At 42.4% G+C, this 15163-nt stretch overlaps 1 protein-coding gene and 2 non-coding genes across 5 annotated transcripts; all 3 read left to right on the top strand.

Annotated features, from left to right (window-relative positions):
- The first annotated feature begins 670 nt into the window (after positions 1–670).
- Positions 671–753, top strand: Trnal-cag. The gene has a single exon. It is a non-coding gene; the product is annotated as a tRNA-Leu (tRNA).
- Positions 754–5343: 4590 nt separating this feature from the next.
- Trnal-cag lies at positions 5344–5426 on the top strand. The gene has a single exon. It is a non-coding gene; the product is annotated as a tRNA-Leu (tRNA).
- A 1466-nt stretch (positions 5427–6892) lies between these two features.
- On the top strand, positions 6893–15163 carry LOC111603057. 3 transcript variants are annotated; one of them, XM_023320514.2, is made up of 4 exons: positions 6893–7105; positions 7513–7714; positions 13723–13975; positions 14049–15163. In XM_023320514.2, exons 2-4 carry the CDS (start codon positions 7545–7547, stop codon positions 14853–14855), a joined length of 1230 nt encoding a protein of 409 aa, XP_023176282.2. In that variant the 5' UTR covers positions 6893–7105; positions 7513–7544; the 3' UTR covers positions 14856–15163. The 3 variants fall into 3 exon arrangements, with proteins under 3 accessions (XP_023176282.2, XP_023176283.1, XP_023176284.1); XM_023320515.2 differs by lacking the exons at positions 6893–7105; positions 7513–7714 and adding an exon at positions 13338–13404; XM_023320516.2 differs by lacking the exons at positions 6893–7105; positions 7513–7714 and adding an exon at positions 13364–13443.

Below are 15163 nucleotides of genomic sequence, written 5' to 3'. Positions count from 1 at the left end.
TATATATCATAAATAATATTCATATATATTTGTTGAAGTATTTAAAAAAGAAAAACGAACAACAAAAGCTGCCGCCGACTTTAATGAGAGAGGATTGTAAAGAGAAATGGAAACGCCTGTAAGATTTGGGTTCAAGAATGCGGGTTAACCCAATTTCTGGCTGGTCCCGAAATTTCGAAACTCCAAGTTTTTTTCAGAGCGACAGGCTTAGTAGGCGAAAGTTTATTTTTTTACAAATAAATCGGTTAATGTTTTTTAATGACTAATCTCAGCTCAGCTCTGGCGCTTATTATTTTGTTGTTGTTTTGCCTGAATGCCCTGATGTCTCCGGGCCCAGCCCACAATATAACTCAGAGATAAGATTTATTTAGAGAAGAATATAAGACACCGTCAATACTTTGTCGGCGTTTATATTTATGTTGCAGATCGAATCAGTTTAATTTGCAATTATATTGCCATGAAAATGCATTTAAATCATATATTTTATAAATTGAACAAGCCCAGCGAATTACTGAATAATTTTTTAGTTATTTAAAATGCCAACATATTAACAGCTGAGAGAAATTTAACAGAAAGAGCTCTCCACATGAGCACTTCGTCGCTAACAGTGCGTATTAACAGCGCATGTTCGAGCAATACAAAATGAGCTTTAGCTCTTCTCATGCCAACTGTCAGGATGGCCGAGTGGTCTAAGGCGCTGCGTTCAGGTCGCAGTCTACTCTGTAGGCGTGGGTTCGAATCCCACTTCTGACAAGATTTTTTTATTGTTTTTTTTTAAATAAACAACTTTTTATAATTTTACCTTTAACTATGAAAAGCTTTAAATTATGTTATTTTCCAAATATATGCAAAACATTTCACTTAAAAGCAGATTTTTTTCGCATATGTTTTTCTGTGTTTTGTTTTCTCTTTTTTTTCGAATGTGAGTGGGTGTCATCTGTGTGGCTGATGGAAAACAGCAGCCACCGCCAACCACAACAACCACAACCAGAACAACAACAGCCCTGCTGGAACCGTGAATTAGTACGTATTGCCAGTCGTCTGCACAGTTGTTTTTGAACTAAACTTTGTTTTGAAAAGCCATTTAAAGTGCCAAAATCAATTAGTATAGCTGTTTCTGTCTGCCGTGTTTAACAATTTAATTACGCTTTTTATTTATATTCAATCATTTATCAATGCCTCAGATCTGTCTGCCCTTATTCACGCCGCAAGTCTTATGTTGATTTTTATGCGCATCCTATTGATTTGCAATTAAACAAAAGCCAGACAGCTTCAGCTGCTCCGACTTGTATACAATTTACTTTTGCTTTGTATTTATGAATATTATTGTGATTCTGTGTGTCTGTGTGTGTGTGTTATAAATATTTGAGAATTGGATTCGTGAATATGCTGAGTATAATCATAAACTCAATGTGCAACTTACAGAAAACGCAACTCATGCGCTGGCCCATCCCAATCACAGGGGGCTGCGGGCAGACGTTCCGTTCCGTCAGAATCTCGTGCGGCAGATAAGCAACGGAAGCTGCGGTTTACTGCCGCTGAAGGCGAGGCTATGGATGTGGATATGGGATGTTCAATCTCGACTGCTGACGGCTGTTAGCTGTTGGCCGCTGGTTGGCGTCGGTGGCAGCGGCGACGGCCGTTGGTGTCTCAAATTCCTGCAAGTCAATCAACCCGTCAGTTTCTCTTGTTCTTTTGTTATTTTTGTGTGTGTTATTTTTGTAATTTTTTTGCTTCTTTTGACCAAGCGACCGACCGACCGACCAAATGTTCCGTACAATCAATTTTGGCGCTGGCGTTGTATTTATAGCCACATGGAACACACATAAAATTTCGACGTAAGATTTCGTAATTGCAAAGCACGCAAGAAGTATAGGAAATGCGCTTTGGCTTTGGCAAGCGTGTGACAACCACTGTTGCGGAAACACTTGGCTGGCTCAACTACTACTGGAGGATTCACTAGTAATTTGCTATAGTTTAGCGATAAGACGCACAAGCGCTGCGACAATACAACTCGTAACTGACTAAATGTAGCTGTAATTTTCCGTTAAAACAATTTTCGAACCGACGCGTTGCGCTTTGCGCTGTTGACTGCAGCGGCAGCAACAGCAAAGCAAGCAGCAAACAACCTCAAAGTAAGCCGATGGCAAAGCGTCGTGAAGAGTGCAGATTCTGCAGAGCAGCGAGCCTCGCTCACTCTTACTCTCTATCTCTGCTCGCGTGACGTCACAGCAGTCAGTTTTGGAGCGTGTGCAGTGCGTTTCAGACTCACACACACAGCTGTGACGTCGCTGTTAACGCTGCGCATCACCTTCTCGGCACTCTGTCCATGCAATGATCGGCATAGACAGAGAGCAAGCATAGCGCGCATATGTACATATTAGAGAGAGCGCGAGTGAGAGAGAGAGGGGAAGCGTGAGAGTGAGTAAACAGCATTTGCTTGCTGTGTGGTGCGCCATAAAGTTTTGTTTTTATTTCGTGTCTTTTTATTTGTCTTGGCTTCTTCACTTCACACACTGATACACTGATACAATGATACAATGATACACTGATACAAAGGCAGCGTCAAGCCCGCATGCGTGGGTAGCACACACACACACAAACGCACAAGCAGGCGTTCATATGTCAAAGCTTTAGCTGCACGTGCAGTGCGAACTCTCAAAGCGCAAAAACCATAAACAAAACTAAAAAAAAAAAAACAAAAATAAACAGCAAAAAAGTGAAGAGAAGAGGCAAAAATACAAAATTGCATGGCTAATTAAATTTCTATTAGTCAAGCGGCAAAAACAAAAAACAGAAACAAGCGTTTAAACGTGTTTTCAAATTGATTTCAGCTCGCTTTCTTTGTGCCTCAGAGCTCTCGCTTAAACATTACGTATACGCCCCCATAATCGCCCATATTGTGTGTGTGTATATGAGTGTGTGTTATGAAAAGAGCGCAGAACAGGCAAACATCTGAAACAATGAACCTGTTAATTAACTTTGCTCAAATTTGGCATAAAATGTCGCGACTCTGCGCTAAGAGAAAAGCCACTAAGAACATATATAGAATATATACAAATATGTATGTAGATATGTACATAAGTCCAAAACAAATGATTAATGCTTCTAGCTCTTAAAGTGGTCTTTCAATTGTCTGTCTGCCCGCTTTGGCTGTGCGTTTGTCTACGACTCCCAACTTTGAACTTGAAAGAGTCTGTTGACTTCTGCTTTTTGGCTCTTGGGCGGGTGGTGTCCAAGCGAACAGCTCATAAATCGTGGCAATGCTGAACAAATAAGCGATTTTATGATTAGATAAGAATCTGTTAAGCTGCAAAGATTTTTTCTAAAAATGTTTATAATTTTTAAAAAATATTGAATAAGTATTGCAGGAGTTATGGAATAAAGGGTAAGTTATATATGAAAAACTAAAAATATATTTATTTATATATTGAAGATCTAGTATCTAGAAGTGATCAAAACATTTGTCAATGTTAATTTTGTGAACAATAAATAATAAATAGATAAAAATAACATATTAAGCAGAAGTTTGGATTATGATTGATAGAATTATGAATTTTGCTTGACAAATTGCATCGTGAATAAGACTAGATAAGATTTGATAAATATTTAGTATTATTGACAGTCCAAAAAAGCCGAGTAGATAAATAACTCAAGTACTTCGAGTCTAAAAATAATTGAAGATTCTCTCCCAACACTGGCTTAATGGCTTAAGCCAAGTTATTAAAGAACAAGTTTTTAAGAAAGGTGTTTGCAAGCCCTTTAAAGTCTTCTTTGACTGCTGATGTTTAGGAAGTTTTGTACAACTGTTATAATTGTTGTTGTTGTTGTTCTTATGGTTGTTGACCCAGTTAACTGGCCATTGTAATGCTAATTTACAAGCAGCCGCCGTGTTGGGCTGCACCCACTGCCATTGCCTGCTGCAATTGGAAGTGGAGCAGAGTGCCACTGCAACTGCAACTGCAACTGCCGCGCCCCGTTGCGCTATATATGTATAATATTTATGTTTTTTTTATATCCATATATTTTTATATACATATTGTGTCAAGCTGACAGTAGCATAAATTTTGATTGATGACTTTTGATTGACATTCGGGCAATTTGCTAATTTTATTTCAACTGCTTTTGCTTGCGCGCTTTATTAGACGAGCCACAAATGCATAGGAAATGGGTCAGTTGTCTAAGAACTTTGTCTACCATTAATCACAATGAATTTATGCTGACACATACCTACATACATGCGCGTGCGTATGTATGTGTGTATGTCTGTGGACATGACATGATGGCTCTGCAAAGTAATCATGCGAATTAATGGATATTACGACTTGTAGAGTAGAGTAGAGTAGAGTAGAGTTGAGTGGAGTAGAGTCGAGTGGAGTAGTTACTTGGCAAGCATTGAATTTATGGTTTCTGAAAGCGTAAACTTTAATTAACTTTAGCTGTCAGGTCAGCCAACTGATTAACATATATAAATGCCTATCAAATGTCTACAATCAAGCTATAAAAATGAAAATATCACTCGAGGCCCCCAGCTCGGCGCTCAAAGTCAAAGTGGAGCAGCAGCAATAGCAGTCGAAGCTAATTGAAATGCATTGAAAGTGCGTGCGACCGGTACTAGCAACAAGTGGCTGCAACAACAAGTAGCTGCAGTTGCAGCAGCTGCGTGTGAAATGTCAACAGCATTGGCCAGGGCGCGCGAAAAAACATTGGCCATTGGCCATTGGCCATTGGCCAGAGTTGACATTTGCTTATAACTTAATTAATTTGCATAACTCATTGAAAATGCAAGACTGCAACAGCCACAGAAACTGCAACTGCAACTGCAACAGTTTCCACTGCTCCAGTGGGTGGTGCTGTCCGTCTGGCCGGTTGCATAACAAATGAAAATAAATATAAAAACTGACAGTTGCCAATCGGCGAACTTATTCAATGTGATGAATGCTTCTGACCTGATTTCGGTTGAAGTTACTTTTCATTATTATTATTGTTGTTATCAATTGCATCGCTGCATTTATCACGCTCGAAATATAATTATTGTTTCATTTTGTTGCACGTTGTCAGTGTGTACACACCTTTCCATGACGCGACGCGACGAGTGCAATTTGTCTTTGCCTCCGGGCGCCACATGCAATTTTTCATTCGCTTTGCGTAGGCAGCCCAAGTTCAAAGAGCCAACTGTGATTGGCCAGCACACATTCACATTCACATTCACACTCGCACTCACAAACACGCACACATGTAGTAACAATATATGCTAAAAATAGAGAAGCCACCATCGAGCCACTGACAATGGCTGTCAGTCACAAAGAATGCCATTGGTTCTTGAGCATGACCACAACAACAGTCAGGATGGCCGAGTGGTCTAAGGCGCTGCGTTCAGGTCGCAGTCTACTCTGTAGGCGTGGGTTCGAATCCCACTTCTGACAAGAACTTTTTAATTTTAATTTATTCTTCTTTTTGTGTTCAAGCATTTTTAAAGTAGTTTATCATTTGTATCTAAATGCTGTGTGTTCACTGGACAATGTACAGCACTTGTTTCAATTGGACTCGTAAGAGGCCATTAAAAATTACAAGTAAATCAATTTATGTGCGCTTAATTGTCAATATTCTAATCACATAATCAGCGGGCTGAGGCAAACGTTTTGCCTTCAAGCAGCACTCGTTGGCTGACTGGCTAACAGTTAAAAGACCACACACACACAGACAGCCAGCCAGCTAGCTGATGATTATTATCGACGTCTGGCATCGCCGCGAGACGCCGTCAATGGCAAACACTTTCAAGTCGGCAACAAATCATTCATTCAATCAAACTAGAGAAACGCGGACTGAACTGAAATGCAGTTTATTCCATTTTTTGTATGTTTCTGACAATTGTTTTTGTATTTAATGGTTTAGGCATTGGCATGGCTGAAAAACAACTTAGAGCCCTATTTGTAATTATGATCGTAAAATGCAATCAGCCGCTTAGAACTGCGAATTAGTCGTCTCAAATTCCAACTTGTTTTTTTTTAATAGCACAATTTACGACAATACTATCTGGTGTCCATAAAAAAAGCCCCGCCAACTATTAAAGTTGTTTAACGGTCGCAAGGCGTGAAGCATTGGGGCTGGTCATAAAGAGGCTGCCGAACAATTGACAAGCCGCAAAAATTGTTTACACAATTTTAATTGACAACTTTGTGGAGAGGAAAAAACTGAATATGAATGATGGCACAAGTCGAGTTGCTTATCTGCAGTTTTCAAGAGTTTTTCTATATATTTATTTATAATTACTGCTGGGTGAGCAGCTATTGAAATTTATGGCCAATTGATTGGCTTTTGAATAGCGTATTAAGCGTGCTTCCAGCAAATTATTATTAATGCACAAAAATTGATTGGGCCGACGCTGCACCTAACACCTGTCGTTGACCAATGTTGTTTATGAAAAGCTTTTAACACTTTTAATTAACATTTTACGAATGCTCACTGTAATTTATGGTCGTCAATTATGATAAGACAAATTAATATTTAAATCTAAAATTGAATTTTTAGTTAATATATAAATTATCTTTGATACCATACTCATATCATACGTATCTTACAAAGCTTTGCGAGCCTTATTCAGAAAGTTATGTGTGAAGCTTTTGTAGTAAATATTTACGATCTCGTACCACAATTTAAAAGCTTTCACCTTGTAGGCCACCCTCCAAATATATATCGCTCTCAGCGCTGAACGGAAGCTTTCCTCTCTACTGAGCGACAATGGAAACCAAGCTTACGAAAAGAAAGAAAAAACACGAGTTATGAGCTTTGAAAGAGCAACAAAAGCGCCAGCCCGACAGCTTTCAATACGTTTTACATTATACTTGAAATGACGCAGGCGAAACTTTTGGCAGTCTTTGAGATACCATGACGTAGCTTGGACAGAACGTAATCCCAAACAAGCGGAGCTAACTGAGAGACACCTATACTATAGCTGCACAAGTAAACGCCTTACATTTGCTAAGCTTTTGAGAAGAATTCAAGAAAACGACCCACAAAGAGCTCTTGATAATCGTGTCAGGCCAAAGCACGCCACAATAACAACGCGCACTGTGGCGTGCAGGAAGGTTATTCAACTCAACAGGTACGTATAGATAGATAACCAAAATATCAGTAGCACTTTAGTTATGGAGCATAACTCAAAGAACAACAACAACAACTCCACAACTACTGCAACATCAGCAGCAATCGGAGGAAGGCAGCAGCTGCTAGCTTTCAACAGCGTAAGCGCTGTTCTAGCACAGAAAAGCTCTTTTTAAATTACAAAAAATAAAGATGAAACTGCAGCGGCAAATTATTATTACCGAAAGCTGCACAAGAGAGCGCTGAAAGCTTTCCACTTTTATTTGTGCGTGAGTATGTGTGTGTTATGTCTTTCTTTATTACTCTCTGATTTTCGTGCTTGATTATTATGCTTGAGTCATGTAAATGTATTTAGTAAATTAGTCTACACTTTATAATCGCTCTCATTAAATTTTGAATTTCTTTTAGATTTCCCCAGTTTTCTGCCTGATCTATTCACAATGAGCAATTTGCGCATTTGCAAAGCCATGTCGCTGCATCCCAGTGCAAACCTCTCGAATCATGAAGCGAAACAGCATTTCATCAATATCAGCTCTAGGATATGCCTAATGCAAGGCTGCATGGCCAGCCCTGCGGAGCTGCGTCGCTTTCCAGTGCACGACATAAATCGGTAAGTGAATACTCGAAATTTCATTATATCTGTTGCATTTAGCCGATCAACATTAAAACCTGTTTATGGAGTTGTTGTGGCTTGCATCAAAGCTTGATGCGCGTCACAAATTCTCTGCTGCATGTATGTATGTATATGTATATACTTATGTAAATTAGTATGTGTGTGTATGTGTATGTCATGCGTGTGTACAAATAATATTCCAGGCAAGCTTACCAAATTGAGAATGAGCTTTTGCATTGGCATCGCTCCTCCCGCCAAGTCAAAGGTTGTTGAACTTTCGGCGCCCGCATCAGCTTCATAGAAAAATTTCAATGCCATGGCAAAAACAAAACACAAATAACAACAACAAGTACGGGGTACGAGCCATGCATGCATTTGTATTGCAATTATGCACATTGTGGGTGTGAGGGAAACAGCGACAGCAGCATAAGAAGCTGCGTCCCACACACACTCCCAGCCGGACGCAGGCAAACGCATAGAAATATTCCCCATCGGTTTATTTTTAGCTCTCTGGCTCTCTTGTAATACGTACAAAACGCGCTCTGTTGGCCGTGAAGTTTGTGCTGCAAAAACAATTTTGTGCACTGGAGTTATTGCCATCAGCATGGCGTTTAGAGTGGACATAAAATGTGGGATGAATTTGAAAATTGGCAAACACTGAAAAGTGTAATATGCATGTAGTAGTACAATTTTCTATAATATTGAGAGCTCAAATACTTAAATTCTTATAGCAATATTTAGTCTCACAATCGCGATCAGTCGTTCGACCTGTAAAGACGTGAATTCGAACAGCCTTCGCTTAAGCTCTACTGCTGCAGAGTTCTAAAAATAGAACTTTGCGGTGCATTCTTCAACGCAACAGCAACAAAAACCGCACACGCAGCGTTTTCTTATCGCTTGCTTCCGCGTAACTCAATTGCTTTAATTGCAATTTACGAAATTTCGTCGCTTGGCGCGAGTGCGCCTGCACTCAAAAGCACAATCCGCGATGACATCTAATGTCAATAACCTCGCTACAGCTGTAAAGGTAAATGCAGAAATGCAAGCCCAGCTTAACGTTGTGATGGCAAATAGGCAAGCCTCCATCATGCCAATAAACTCAAAAATAGATATCGCCTCCGTGCAAGGCATCACTAACAACAAAAACACGAAACGTAAACAGCCAAATTCACCAAAAACCATCAAGAAAAGGCTCATCTTCGACGAACCAAGCACCAGCAATGCAGCATTAATATCAGAAAATCGATTTTCACTGCTCGTAGAAGAAGATGAAGACTACAGCGAATCACCTGTAGCTCCAGAAGCCCCAGTATTGACCGACCAGCAAACTACACCGAAACCTCGTCCGCCCCCCATATGGTGTCCAAACATCAAGTCTGTGGCCCTACTTCAACAGATAATAGATAAAGTAATTGATGCTAAATCATACGTAATTAAGCCAAAGAAGAATAACATAGGTGTATTAACCCAATGCAGTGAGGACTATCGCAGAGTTATAGACCACTTTACTAAGCTGGAATTGGAGTTCCACTGCTACCAGCTTAAGGAGGACAAACCATATAGAGTCGTGTTCAAAGGGCTTCACTCCAGCACTGATACAACACTAATTAAAAAGGAATTGGAAACCAAAGGCCACACAATTACAAATGTGCACAACCCACTGAGCCGTATGGACAAAACACCGCTAAATATATTTTTTGTTGACGTGGCTCAGGCCCCCAACAACAAAGAAATTTTGGACATTCGAGTTGTCTGCAGGCAACGCTGCACAGTGGAACTGCCAAGAAGATACAACGACCTGACACAATGCCATCGCTGTCAAGAATTTGGACACACACAACGCTACTGCCACAAAGCTCCCAGATGTGTGCGTTGCGCCGGGAAACACGCATCCAAAGACTGCACCCGCGAAAAGGACCAGGCACCAACTTGTGTGCACTGTGAGTTACAGCACCCAGCCAACTATAAGGGCTGCCAAGTATACAAGCGGTTGCGCAAATTGCAATCCCCAGCACAAAAAAGGAGTCCCACACAAACACCGTCTACGGGTCCGAGTACTGCTTCCGAAATTACAAGGCCCCGGAGCATTACCCAAGCCACGAGCTTTGCAACGCCTATTAGTGGTGTTTCTTACGCACAGGCCGCTAGAGGTGGACCGTCAAATAAGAATACCACAAGTGACACTTTGTTCACTGAAATGCTTCAGCAACAACAACGTCAGTTTGACGCAATTAATGCCGAGCTCAAAGCGATGCGAGAAGTACAATCCCAACAAGCAACCATGCTAAACAGTTTAATGGCCATCATAACCAAGCTTGCCTACAAATAATGGCTTTACGTGTGGGTATCTGGAACGCCAATGGCCTGAGAAACAAGACTCAGGAACTGGCTGCGTTTCTCTCACAAGAAAACATAGATATAATGTTAATAACAGAAACTCATGAGTGCCCCACTACACAAATTTTCGGATACGAACACTATCAGGCTCATGGTGAAGGAGCAAACTGCTTTGGTGGATCCTCAATCCTCATACGAGCAACAATACCGCATACACCTTTACTGCCAATTTGCAACGCAACAATGCAGGTCTCAGCCATCACCCTGCCTACGTCTATTGGAGCGATCGAAGTTGCGTCAATTTATCTTCCGCCAAACACTGGTCTGTGTGATCATCACATGGAACAGGTTCTAGGCCAAAGGTTGAATAAGACCCTCATCGGCGGCGACTGGAATGGATGGCACCCATTTTGGGGAAGCAATAGTGCGAATCGTCGCGGAGAAGTCATATTTGAGGCGATTCAAAACTTACAATTCAGCATATTGGCGACTGGAGCCCCCACCCGTTACCCAATTAATGGACACAGGCCCTCGGCAATCGACTTCGCTGTCTACAAAGGCATCTGTGACCGGCAATTGACCATTGAAGAATCCTTGGACCTATCCTCTGACCACCTGCCACTAATAGTCACAATCCACGCGCAGCCACAGCCCTTGCCCATTAGGAAACAACTACTGCCAGCAGGATCAGATTTAGGAGTCTTTAGGCGCGAGCTCCATTACTCTTTGCACATAGAAATGGAACTTAACACTCCTGAAGACGTGGACTACGCAGCAAACAAACTGCAGGAAGAAATAGTCAAAGCTGCGCACCAAGCCGCCCCACCATCTTGCCAAACAAGACAACAGTCTCCGTACAACATCCCCCTCACCTTGGAGGCCCAACACCTACTAATACACAAAAGATGGGCCAGGAGACGCTGGTTAAGATTACGCACGCCTGATGCCAAATCCATGTACAACGAAGCCACGAGGCATCTTAAAGCTGCTCTCGCCCTGCTTCAAAAGAGGTGTATCAGCGATGCGCTGGTACGAGCTGAATCGCCCACTGACGCAGAGTTTCAATTATGGAAATTTACAAGAAAGCTCAAACGGCAGCCAATACGACGTCATCCCATTCGGAGCATTTCTGGTTCCTGGCACATTGGAGACGAAGCTCAAGCTGAGGCTTTTGCAAACCACCTTCAAGACCAATTCACGCCGGTGATTACCGCAGAGGCCTCAGAAATCGAAGCAACAGAAGACATCGTTCTCTCGCCCCTCCCAGCTGAAGACCAGATAACTGGATGTACAAAAGAAGAGGTTCTTGAACACATCAGAAGAGTGAAGGCAAAAAAATCCCCTGGATATGATCTAATAAACGGCAGAGTCCTTAGAGCACTGCCTGACTCCACCATAGACTACATAACTATGGTGTACAACGCCATGCTCCGCATCCGGCACTTTCCAGCCTGCTGGAAGCGCGCCGTGATTGTGATGATTCCTAAGCCTGGCAAACCCGTGGGAGAAATTGAGTCGTACAGACCAATTAGCCTGTTGCCAGTACTCTCCAAAATATTCGAAAGAATATTTCTGGAACGAGTACTGACACATCTGGGACGCCAGGAGGCCATTCCAAACCATCAGTTTGGCTTCAGGAGACAGCATGGAACACCGGAACAGGTTCACAGAGTTGTGCACCATATCCTTGGAGCCTTTGAAGAAAAGATGTACTGCTCTGCCGTCTTTTTAGACATCAAACAGGCGTTTGATCGAGTTTGGCACCTGGGACTGCTGCAGAAAGTGAGGACCACCCTTCCAGCCCCATTTTTCGCGTTGCTATCCTCATACCTTATTGGAAGAACCTTCCAAGTGTCAAGGGGGCAAACAGTATCCTTGACTAGACCAATTATGGCTGGAGTACCACAGGGTAGTGTTCTAGGCCCAACACTTTATACTTTATTCACAGGAGATATGCCAACTCCCGAGCCAAATATAGGAAGTACAGATGCAGTACTCATAGCGACCTATGCAGATGACACCGCCATCTTATCACGTCACGTATCTGCGCAAGAAGCTTCAGACTCACTACAAAAATATCTGGACTCTTTCGGACGCTGGGCAAAACGGTGGTGTATCACCATTAATGCACAAAAGTCTGTACATACTACCTTCGCCACTAGAAGAGGAGATTGCCCAAGCGTTGCATTGGGGCCCACTATTCCCAAAGCCTCAAAAGTAAAGTACCTTGGTATCACTCTTGACAGAAGGCTGACTTTTAAAGCGCACATAAGTCAAGTAACCTCAAAATGCAAAAGCAAGCTAAAAACCCTCGACTGGATGCTGAGAGCTTCAAGCAAGTTGTCTTACAGCAGCAAGGCCGCCATCTACAAGGCAATAGTTGTCCCAACCTTCGTATATGGTATCTCTCTATGGGGCTCCTCGGCGAAGACTACAAGGAACAAAATTCAGACCCTGCAGAATAAAGCACTACGCAGATGGACTGGAGCCAGCTGGTTTGTAAGAAACTCAGTCTTACATAGGGATTTAGCAATTCCCACAGTTGCTGAACTCATTGGGCGACACAGTTCAAGATACGCGGACAGACTTGCAGCGCATCCTAACCATCTCGCAAGCAACCTGGCTATAAACAACAATAGGCGAAGACTGAAGAGATTGCATCCTCTAGACAATATTAGAACTAATTAAGATAGTAGCTACAAGTGCAGAATAATTGGCATATCTGCCCTCCCATTAGTTAAGGTTTAGAGCTAAATGCGCTATAGAGTCTAAGACAATAAGCTGCAACAAAATAAAGAAATAAAAACGAAAAAAAAAAAAAAAAAAAAAAAAAAAAAAAAAATATTTAGTCTCGTAGCAAAATTTCTTAATTGATATATTTAAAATAAAACCAGACCCACCCCAATTGTCTCAGCTGTGGCTGGGCCTATCCATAACGCAAATAAGCAGCAACAACTCTTGTTATTGTTGAAATGGTGCGGGAGGGCGGCGTCAGCAAGTGGAAGCCGGCACAAGACGCAACAAACTTCCGCTCTCGACGATGAAGAGAGCAAGAGCGGCGAAAGCACCACACATGCAAAAACGTGCATACACCGATACAAAGAGTAACAGTGCAATGAGCATAAAAGCGCTTTTTCAGCGACAACTTTTGGCGGCCATGGCAGAACTTTTCACTAGCTTGTGCAAACTTCACGGGTGTGTGCGTGCGAGAGAGCGAGATGGGATCTAATTTTAAAGCTGCACAGGAAAAGCACCGCCAAAAGAACGAAACTTCAATGCAGTTCTTTACAGTAAACAAAGAACTTCCGAAGCGATCGCAACGCTGAGCAGCGCTAGAGTGCAGTATTCGGGTAAATTCCATAGAAAAAAGTTTGGCCTAAGAAAAGAGAGTTAGTATAACGTATGTTGTGCTGTTTTGTGTTCTGTTGTACATTTGTTGTTTGATTCAAAAGCTTCTCTGCAAAGAACTTTTCGCAATTGGTGTACAAATTGCGCTGTTGACCCAAGCTGAGCTTGCAGTTCGACTAACTAGAGAATCGTGCTGCACAACCAATACACACACATGCACACACACTCATACACATCCATACATAGTATACACATGTAAAGCTTACGCTTGTATGTAGCTTGTCCATTTACTGAACAATCGACAATTGTAATTCCTGCAGCTGCAACTATTGGCTACGCCATTTCGGAGTAAGCGACCAACTGGTGCAGGAACTTGGCGGTCTGAAAAAGCTGCGCATCTGCTTGAGGCACTTTAGCCAGGGCGAGGCAATGGCCAAGACGCGCATCAAGACGACGCCGTTGCGTTTAAACAAGCCAAACAAAATAACAACAACAGCAGCAACAACAACAACTACAACAGTAGCAACATCTGCCAAACCGATGGCAGATAGCACAACAATTGAGCTGGTCGATGTGAGTAGAATGATTGCAATTCTGAGTCCAAGTCAAATGCCAATCGATAAAGATATTTGCTTTGATCTCTTAGAGCTCCAGTGGGAATTCACTAAAGCAGCCAATGCAGGAGAAGTCGGTGACCACAATAACACCTGTGCCGCAACGCTCTCACTCGATATGCTCCTCCTCGTCCGTTTCGAGTGATGTGCACTCCATCAGCTCTGACTACGAGGCCAGCATGCCGCTGTCCGCTCTGGTGGATGCACATGCTCACAATGGCAACGGGCTGGCGAAGAAGCGCAAACTCTACTTGATAACTGAAAAGTCGGACGAGAAGAATGGCAACACGTTGCCCAATGGGCAGAAGCGAAAAATGTTTGTGGTCGTGGAGCAGGAGAAGGACACGGCTGCCAAGAAGTTGATGATTGTCACAGATAAGCCACAGGCAAATCTCACACAGCATTTGGAAAAGTTTCTGCCCGAGATACTCAGCTGCATACAAGGCAAGGAGCAGGCCCAGGCGAAGGTCAAGCTGCCAACGATCAAGCATCAGGCGGCGGTCAAGCAGGAGCCGCTGGCAACGAAACCAGCTCCACTTCTGCATAAGCCGCACATAACGCTGCCGCCCAAGAAAAATCCCACAAACTTTGTCAAACTGGAAGGATCACCTGGCATTAGTTTACCTACCAGTGTCTCCATTATGCCTATGGAGCCGATCAAGGAGCCGCCCCCCTTACCAGAGACTGAGACCAACATCAATCTCTCACCCGACTTTCGGTTTCTCATGAAGATTCTGCCCAAGCTGGAACAGTTGCCCGAGCCACACAAGCAGCACGTCAAGCGCTCCATACAGATCTTCGTCGAGGAGAGCTACAGCCACTATGGCAAGAAGGAGTAGCCACAACTAGTTATAGAGTTTATCATTTAGTATTTCCGTTAAGGTTCCACTGAGGACAATTTTATAAGAAACCCCTTTAATACATGTGTTGTTTAAGACTGATGCAAAGCGTAACATATATATGCATATATATATTTTGTAAGTACTGCAGTGCAGGTGCAGCCCCTAAAGTTAGTGTTAAGCAAATTTTGTAGCGCCCAACGTACAAGAGACTTGGGCATACCTTTATATATGTAGCCATAAACTTGAATTATAACAAAACTAGTTTAAGCACTGAATACAAGAGAGCTTTTAAGCCAAGAACTGAA

Source organism: Drosophila hydei, unplaced genomic scaffold, assembly GCF_003285905.1.
Source record: "Drosophila hydei strain 15085-1641.00,03,60 unplaced genomic scaffold, DhydRS2 tig00000001-arrow-pilon, whole genome shotgun sequence".
Classification (NCBI taxonomy): Eukaryota; Metazoa; Arthropoda; class Insecta; order Diptera; family Drosophilidae; genus Drosophila; species Drosophila hydei.
This window is presented reverse-complemented; position numbering and strand designations above follow the sequence as displayed.

Bases quoted from the DNA above. Each gene is read 5' to 3' on its own strand.
- LOC111603057 (XM_023320514.2), top strand. From the start codon at position 7,545: ATGAGCAATTTGCGCATTTGCAAAGCCATGTCGCTGCATCCCAGTGCA. The intron at 7,715-13,722 runs GTAAGTGAATAC...TAATTCCTGCAG, and splicing joins CCAGTGCACGACATAAATCG to CTGCAACTATTGGCTACGCC. The intron at 13,976-14,048 runs GTGAGTAGAATG...TTGATCTCTTAG, and splicing joins CAACAATTGAGCTGGTCGAT to AGCTCCAGTGGGAATTCACT.